At 42.8% G+C, this 9323-nt stretch overlaps 1 protein-coding gene across 1 annotated transcript; it reads right to left on the bottom strand.

The window, feature by feature from the left end:
* Positions 1–609: 609 nt before the first annotated feature.
* On the bottom strand, positions 610–6046 carry gprin3b (GPRIN family member 3b). Its single transcript, XM_050044773.1, has 2 exons — positions 5962–6046; positions 610–3464 (listed from the first exon to the last, which is right to left on the bottom strand). Exon 2 carries the CDS (start codon positions 3376–3378, stop codon positions 1168–1170), a length of 2211 nt encoding a protein of 736 aa, XP_049900730.1. The 5' UTR covers positions 3379–3464; positions 5962–6046; the 3' UTR covers positions 610–1167.
* Positions 6047–9323: the final 3277 nt, after the last annotated feature.

Below are 9323 nucleotides of genomic sequence, written 5' to 3' on the forward strand. Positions count from 1 at the left end.
ATGTCGACGTGTAATTCCGTTCGTTGGACGATAAACAAGTGCAGACTGATAAAGGAGGAAATACAGTGAGTGCTGGACGGAGCAGTTTAAGAGTACTGTTTGCACGGGAAACGCTAGGGTCTAGGTACCATGTCTGAAGGGTTACTTTTCGTTCCAAAGGTACCATACTGAAAGTGTTCGGTAGAAACAGGCCTCAGAGTACATTGGACCGATGCTGTCATCTTCCATGTGACAAAGGTTTCCTAACCTGGATTAGCCAAACTCTGCGTTTCCTGCGAATCATGTTTTCTGTTGCTATTTGTTTATATATATATTTGATGTTATTTCTCTCTGTTGTAGTGGGTGATGAGGTTTGGGGATGGACATAATGCCCACTATTATAATTTATTTTTATTTACCCATTTTATCTAAGCTGTTTAGTTCTGTGTTGTATATAAAATATGTAATAAATATCTATAAATTAAAAAACCTGTTTGTCAAGGAGTAAAATGTCACAAACAAAGCACCTAAGTTCTTGCCAAGAGGTCCAAAATGAAGAATATATAAAGCTCGACTTAGTTTTTACTTGTTTTAATAGAAAACCAAAGAAGAACAGAGATTAAACAGCGCATGTATGCATACAGTCCCTTTTTTTGCACAACGTAATCACTCACTAAAAAGAAATGTGCATGAAAAGAAAATACAGCAATCTTATAAATATAGGACCCCCAAAAAACACCTCAAAAACATATACCAAATGCACCAAAATGCAATGAGATGTTGGTTTAATATATTTGCACAAATATTCTGACAGTAAGTAATATGTCAACCCCATGACCGGTGACTTCATCTCAGGTCACACCACTGCCGTTGTAACTAATGTACATGCATTTCACTATTATTGCCTCTGTTATTTAAAAACTGTTAGAAGTCTTCTCTCTTTTTATAATATCTATTTCTAGAAAATAAGTCTTGGGTTGTTCATTTTTATATCTCTATTTCCTACCTTCTTTGATCACAAACATCACACATAGTTTGACTCTTTATGCTACAACATTCCAGTATACTTACTTACAGGGATCGTCGTCCCGTTACGCTTTCACTTGGCATTGCAATGACGAGGGGAGGACAAACATTTTGACCTCTAGGAAAAGGGAGGAGTTTGACATTGGCTACCTCTGTGCTGTGCTACTCGAGGACGGAGGAGGGAGGAGGACGCACGCAGCAGTTGGGCCGTCTGACATTTTGCAGCATTGACCTGAAAATGTTCTGCTGCCTCCTTTTGTTCTTCCTGCCGTGTCTCGGCGAATCGACACCAGAGACTGACTTTCGGAAGGAGGTCTGGGCAATCAGTTTCCTCTCTTGCTCCTTGATTTTGCACTGCAAGTGGCTCTGAATGGCAAAACCCAGGGATTCTGGGTCCACAGAAGCCCCGTAGACCTCCCAAGTCATCCCCTGTTCATCCCAGACGACATCGTGGATGCTCTTTCCTTTCTGATCCTCATCCTCGTCTTCCTTTCTCTCCGGTTCCACCTTCTGTTTGCCCGACTTTGTGTCCTTCTTCGAGGCTTTACCTCCAGCTTTAGCCGTTTGTTTGGGAATTTCGGCTTTTTTTTTAGTTTGATCTGACTTTGATGTGGTGTTTGCTGCTGCTGCTGTTGTTGTTGGCGGGGCCTGGCTCGGCTTGGTTGTAACAGCAGCCTGAGCAGGTGCAGCTTTGTTACCGTCAGCAGTTCCAGACTTGGTAGCCCCAGCTGTCTCTGGGGGTGCTCCTGATTTGAGAGAGGGAGCTTCAGGAGTGGCTGTTTTCGCAGCAGATTTCTGAACTGCTGTTATATTTTGGGACTTTCCCATCTCTCCTTGCTCCTTGTGGTTGCTGTGTTCAATATTGATTTGATAAACTGGCTGGGTGTTGCAGAGAGCCGGCCCGGGGTCTTTAGGCTTCGCTCCGAGCCTTTTGTCTTTCTCCTGGGACAAAGTTTCCGAGTGGAAAACCACGCCGGCATTTTGGCTGGGGCACATCTCCGCCTCAACAGTGAGTCTCTCTGACCTCAGATCAGCAGATAGAGAACTCATGTTCATCTGATGTAGCCCCACGCTGCCGTCGACCTGGTAGACTACAGCCAGGCTCTGTGCCACCTCCACGGGGACTGCACCGCCACTCGGCCTACGAGTCACATTGAAAGGCAGCAGGCTCGGGCTTGTGGCCACGGCCTTACTGCACGTGTTCGCCACCGCCTGAACCTCCATATCGTGACACTGCTTGACTGGGGTGGGCGACGGGGATAAGGTCATCGTCGAAGCCTCCCTGTACAGCTTGCTGTGCTGCTGCTGCTGCTGCCCTTCAAAGACAGCTGTGTCAGTCTGGCTGGCTTCCTCAGACACCTGCCCATCTGCCGGCATGTTTTGTGTAGCCTGGGGCAGAGTGGAGGAGTCCTTCTGTGGTGATGCTGGCTGATGTTTATCCGAGGAGACTTGTGGTTTCTTTACTGGCGGCAAATCCTTCTCTGGATGTGTTGAACTTGAATTCTTATTTGTAAACTCTGCATCTTTGCTCTTAGAGGGAGGTGAAGTGGAGCAAAGTGGCACTGCAGCAGTTTCCATGCTTTGTTTAGGTTTGGGAGTCTCTTGCAGACTGACAGAGCTTTGTGAGCAGCTATGTATATGATCGGGCTCTGGAGATTTCTGTGATACAGCTGTGTCCATGTTTTTGGGAGCTGAAATACTCCCTGTATTATCGTGTTGTGGTTCAGATGCTGTATGCCTTAAATCACAGGCATTGTTAAGATTTTTATTATTTGGAGAAACATGTTTGTTATAGTCCTCTCTGGCTGTGGCTTTGGCCGAGGATGTCAGCTTCGCACACTCCTCCTCTGCTGCACTTGGCCCTTTTATTCTGCAGTCATTGGTCTGCGTGTCGACCTTTGGCGCTGAAAGAGCAGGCGACACACTGGCCTTACAGATATCCTTTTCATCGGCCTGGCTTAACATTTTCATATTAGCATTAGAATCCCTCTGGTCACCTCCTGCCTCACCCACACTTTGGTCTTTTAGAGACAGGTCTTGCATCTGTTGGTCTCCACCTGTCACAAGCTCCGACTTTGCCTGGTTTCCATTAGCTGGTACTGGTTTGTCCGACACAGTGCCACTAACTGGCTCACCTCCCTTGGAAGCTGTTTTTTGGGTATGTGGGATGGTGTTAGCGGGGGAAGCAGTCAGAGATGAGTTATCCTGTTTGTGATCAGGAGATGTGAGGGTGGGTTTTGGACAAACCTGAGAGAGTTTGAGGTTGGGCTCTTTAGCCCAGTTGGCATTAGTCTCCTTATTGCCCAGCGTGTCGACCACAGCCAGCTGAGGCACCATCTGGACTGTCACTGTCCTTTTTGGGTTAGTTCCCATCCCGGATTCACTGTTTCAGTCCTTCAATATTGTCGTAATCCAAAGCTGAAAACAGACGCGCAATGTCTGTCACTTTGTGTGATTCCCTAAAGGAGGAGAAATAGAAATACAGTTTGTTTTTAATGATCGAGCTTCAATTTTCATTCACTTAAATCTTGATTTAGACAAGAATAATGAGACCCGACTCACAGAGTAGTCCAGGCCTGGATGAGCATTATGTAAATTACATTCCACAGAGTTTCTTTGAACAGTTTCATTAACATGCATTTAAATAATCAGTGTTGGAATAAAGGGAAAGCACCGGAACAACAAATGACCCGTATTTGCCTAATTTAACTGCTGCTTTGAAATAGGTTTAATGCATGTGACTCCAAGCCTAATTATTCAATTAATCATAACATACAATTATAATAACAATTCTCTATGTCCAGTTATTGGAGCGTTTGCAGCTATGTCTTTTCAGCAAGATATGTTTCTATTGTGTCTCTGCAGTGCTCTTTGCTTGTGATGAGAGTCTATATGAATAAATTAGCAAACACTTATGCAGAATTGAAATAATTCTAGACTTGTGTTGTCAAAAATCTTTCTACATATCGATACTGAATAACTGAAATGGTTTCAGTGCTCAGTTTCTGCAGTATCGACACACAGTTTTGCTTTCTTTGGCTTTCTCCAGGCATTCTGCTGCTCTCTGCTACTAACCAAGGAAAGAAAGGTTGTCACTGTCATGCTATAGCCTTGTAATATTTATATTTTCATAAAACATTAAATTGTATGCCCTAAATGTCAATTCTCCCCTGCAGTATTGAAAGTGGTGACAAATATTGATATATTTCAAGGTGTACTTGAGACAGAAATTCCAGATTCATGACAACACTATTGTAGACACTTGTTATCTTTTAATTTGAATGATTTTTCATATTCAAACTGCTCGATCCAACTGTACAAATACCAAAAAAAAAAATGAACAACTGGGGGTAATCCCTACAGAGCGGGCAGAAATGCTGTGTCAGACCGAAGCAAAGCAAAGTTTACAAACTGGGAAGTAAAGTAAGCAAAGTGCAGGAACAAGACTGTGACATATGTAGGCTGACAGTGATTACCGAGAAGGACAGGATGTGTTTGATTATAAATTTTGGATGTTCCACATTCTGTGGAGTTTCATCGGGTCCAACAGTCTCATCTGGGTCCAGATTTCCTAATTTATGTGTTTGCTTGGCAGTAGCTCATATGACGTTATCATAAATATCCAGGATAATCAGTGTTACTGTATGAAGAGTAAAGCATAGCTGGTCAGCCCCTCTGCTGTTGCTCACAGAGAGAGCTGACCCCTGTGTGCAGTTATGTCAGTTTAAATGTTCGCTGCTGTGTTCTGTTATAAAGTGCACATTTTACAGCACTGTTAATAAATAATAAATAACCATAACTATTTCAGCTTATTCTACAACCCTGCAAAATGCCAAACGCACTTAAAGTGAGCAAGAAAACAATCACTCATCTTAAGTTTAACTCCATTTCTCTGCCATTTAGTGAAACACAAACAGAACAGGTTTGAAAGCCTAAATGGGTCATTGGATGTTTTTCTATCTCATAATCGAGCGAGCACAACTTCAAAGCATTTAACCTTTACTTTCACATTTCACTTCATCCCAAATCTGATGAATGACTCCATCTCAATCTGTCTTCCAAAAGTGTAAAAGCATCTGAGCCAATTCTGCGAGTAATGTGCCCGCACTCAGCAGACGTCTGAAGTATGTGATCCCTTTTTGGAGTCAGACGGATGAATTGCACTGTGAGCAAGACTTTAATCATACAAAGCAATCTATAGGCTTCATCCAACAGGGAGGAAGAACCAACTATTGATAATTCAGTGGTCCGCAAGGAGCAAGTTGGCCATTTCCTTTCCAGTGACATTACTGATGATAATCTATTCTGCATAATGTGCAGCTCATCTCAGTGAAAGTAAGCTGAAACACACCCTTGTCTTTTCAGTTATTCTCACACCCCTCTCACAACAACAAACACACAAGTCATCCATCACAGGGGCCATAATGATCAGGTCATATACATGTCTAGATTCAAATATAATAATTTATCTCATACTGTGCTTGGTAGCCTGAAAGAATCATTTCTATATGTGACTTGAATAAAACAGAAGAGCAGGCAACTGTTTTGGGTCATGGACAGGTGTAGCAGCCCATTTGTGTGTGCTCTCTCCCACTACGCATCTGCGTGTCTGTTGTCAAAGTGCAAATATTTATGGACACCATATCCTGTCTGTAATTAGATATTCAACAATTAAAACGTCTGGGTGTCTTTTTTTCCTGCAGCACTTTGGAAATAACAGAGTATGTGTGCAGAATGTAAAATCATGCACAGCGTCACAGACATTAAAGTGATGCACACGACCTATTCGGGCCAATTAAGATCTATGTCATGTACTGTAGCCTACATTTGAAGCCCTGTCCCACCCCAATATCACAGAGGCCACTGATATTTGCTGATTTGATATGACCTTGCGGACAAATTCAACATCTGACACGAAGCAAAGCACAGTCTAAAGAGAAGAGGAGGGTGGCTTACCTTGAGAGACGCTTTATGTCCCGTTCCTTTGGGGTGCCGTTTGCGCGTCCGTGTCAGTGAGATGAGGCTAAACCCTGGGAATGAATATGGAAAACCAGCCCTGTGTCGGTGACACCAAGCCACGCCTTCCACCAGAATAGAGGTATCGATCCTCCAAAGCGAAGCGCAAAATTCAAGCCCCCTGACGGACAGACCGTGCGCAATGAGTCACCGCGGTCCGACCGATGGATGCTCCCTGTGAGCTCTTTATTAGCGCTGCCTCACGCCTCAGAAAAAGTGCGCCTTTCTCAAAATGGACCTCTCATGCTCTGTGTGCCATCCCAACCCGAACTGGCCCAGCGCAGGCAACGTGGTGCAGCAGAGTAAACCCGATGAATGGATGAATGGGGGGGAGAGGGTGAGGATGGAGGCAGTGCTGTATCAGCCGCAGGCATCCATAGGAGCGTCACTTGCACTTGAAATTGATTACTTTTAGATCCCAGCAGCATCATTTCTCTGCTAACACAGCCTGTAATACTCCAGGGGGATAGATCATATATTTTGCATGATATGACATATATAAGAAAACATTTTTTTCTGTGTGTTGGGTGCATTGTGTGTCTGCTGGAGGGGGCGCATTAAGGCACATTTCTCAGTAGAATCAGGCACCTTTACATCACAAACTGCACTTTGAAAATTAAGACATTTTCACTCAGTGGTTTAAAGAGATCTGCTAAATAAATCACTTTTATAATCAGGACATTTATTACAGGCGAAGGTTGGTGTCATGAAGCATCCTGCTCTCTTAAAGATGCAGCTATGTCTGTTTACTTGACTTTCATGTGATGTCTGATCCAAATATTTGGAGTCTTTCCTTTTTGCACGACCGCTCAGCTCCTATAAAACGGTGGTGTGTGGACACAAAGGTTAAAATGATAAATATAATCAGGTTGCATCATTACTGGATATTAGTAAATAAGTTTCAGAGGACTAGTAATATACATTTCTTGGTTTACTGTAGCAGGGAAAATGTGCATTTTATTTCTGTTTCTTCCTTATTAAATGTTATAGATGGACAGTGGCAGGCAAGGGTGCAGGTTTCATTTCAACGCTGAGGGTACATTTCAATGACTTCAAACATATATCTCATAATTTTTGGGGAGAGTTTTTCCTTATCCACTGTGAGGGTCCAGAGGACAGAGGGATGTCGTATGCTGTAAAGCCCTCTGAGGCAAATTGTTATTTGTGATATTGGGCTTTATAAATAAAATTGAATTGAATTGAATCATTTAGGTTCCAGGGCACTGAAAACATTGAACAAATATGAAGCAGGAGAGAAGTGTACTGGATATTAAATCTGCAAACACTATCTCCCAAAGGATTAAATGATGAGATACTATGGCATGTCATGCTATAATGGATTTGGGGATCCCAAAAGACCAATTTATGATACATGAAAGTGTATACAATGTTGAACATTTTGAATGATTTATGAAAGCTGCAAAGCCGATGTGTTGATTCATAAGATCAACATTTTATTGTGTAAGGAGCTTGAGTTTTTTAAGTTTTCCTATGTTTTCTTGTTCCCTTGTTCTGTCTTTTGTGGGATATGTGACATATGGTGCACAGGCTCTTGTCAGTTATTGAAAAACACACCCACAGTTGATTAATTCCCCCACACCTGTGCACACCTGTGAAATAGGTGAAGCAGTTTCTTTTTAAGCTCAATGTTGGAAATAATGGTGTTGAACACTCTTGACGAAGGTCCAGGAGGACTGAAACGTTAGTGTTACAAATAAATTGTGAAGCTGAGAAAGAGCAGTGTGCGGGATTTTCTGTTCAAAGACTAACAAAGACAAAGTGATATTTTCCAATGCACCTGCATCTGAGACAGTTGGATGTGTGAATATCTTTCTTCAAACATTGAGAGGGGAATATGAAATGGGGGGCCATACAATTTTGAGTACAAAATCTTTATTTTCCTGCATTCTGGTGAATTTTTCAGCACTGATTTGAGCCTTTTCTGCATCAATGTGTGGTGTAAAGGTTTTTAGTTAGCCAAAATAAAAGTCCTCTGCTACTTTCATACTTGAAGAGGGTCTAAATATTGAGGGGAATGTGTCCCCTGTGTTTCACAGGGTAAATAAAGGTCATCATGTTGACTACACTGAACATCACGTATAGTGTCCTGCTCATTCTGCTTCCTTGTTCCTCCCTCAAGTCACGTTCACACCTCCCTAAACCTGCTCATTGCTGTTCTCTACCTGTCCGCCAGATGCCCTCAGGCCAATCCATCTGCTCCCTGCTCACCTGGTTCCACTTTCCATCATCAGCCCTGCAGTATACACCATCTCCACTTATTTTCTGTTAGACAATCCAGGTTGCATCTTTGCTTCATGTCATTTGCTTTCAAGCCTCTGGCACCCTGTAACCTGCCTGATCCATGGAAGATGATTCTTTGCCTAACGCCTTTGGATAAGTTTGGTTTTCACCCTTGCCTGCTGTATGATTCAGTGAGCCTCTGTACCTCCATTTTTGTGATTAAATACCTGAACTGTTCCTGTCTGCTCAGTTGACTGCATTTGGATCCTGCTCATTGACAGCTCCTTATAGCTGCCGTGGCATCAGATCAAAAGAGAGTAAGAATAATTTTTGTAGGAGGTGCATAAATTTTGGAAGGATCTTACACAATGTCATGCTGCCGACAGGGACCTGGGATCAGAGTGGGTCGTTTTAGGCACAGACAAACACACTATTTTGTTGTTAATTTGGAGGTTTGGTCAGAAATATTGTACTTACTTGTATCAAAGGAACCCGCTTTGGTTTCCTCTCAAGAATCTGTGGTGGAGTGGCAGTAGCTCAGTCCATAGGGGTTGGGAACCAGAGGGTCGTCGGCTCAAGTCCCCACCCAGACCAAATGTGTCGTTCTGACATCTCTCCATTTCATGCATGTGTAGGTTCGTTTGTGCATATGTGTGTATTTCGGGCTTGTGTGTGTATGACAACTGAATGAAAAAATTGAATTCCCCTTGAGATTAATATTGCATATCTTCTTCTTCTTGGTTTAATCATCCTGTCAATCATGTCATCCCTTGCCAACCCTGGCCACCTGAAGGACACGCCCCTGTAGGTGGACAAGAAAGGGACAACTGCAAAACATTTAAAGTCTATATTAAATGTAGTAACCATTATTATTCACCCTACCTGTGGTGCAATAAAGATGATTTTGTGTCATGTCTACCAGTGCTGTTATAACTGATTTAATATCAGCATTAAGGCTATGTCTATGTTGACCCCTGCTCGACTCTTATTATGATCTAAGTGGTTACTTTGGAGATTCAGCGTTCAAATATAGCCTGGGTCTGGGATGGGAGCTCCTGTTG

The sequence above is a fragment of the Epinephelus moara genome, chromosome 5, assembly GCF_006386435.1.
Source record: "Epinephelus moara isolate mb chromosome 5, YSFRI_EMoa_1.0, whole genome shotgun sequence".
Classification (NCBI taxonomy): Eukaryota; Metazoa; Chordata; class Actinopteri; order Perciformes; family Serranidae; genus Epinephelus; species Epinephelus moara.

Excerpts from the sequence above, each read along its gene's own strand:
- gprin3b (XM_050044773.1), bottom strand. The coding sequence starts at position 3,378 with ATGGGAACTAACCCAAAAAGGACAGTGACAGTCCAGATGGTGCCTCAG.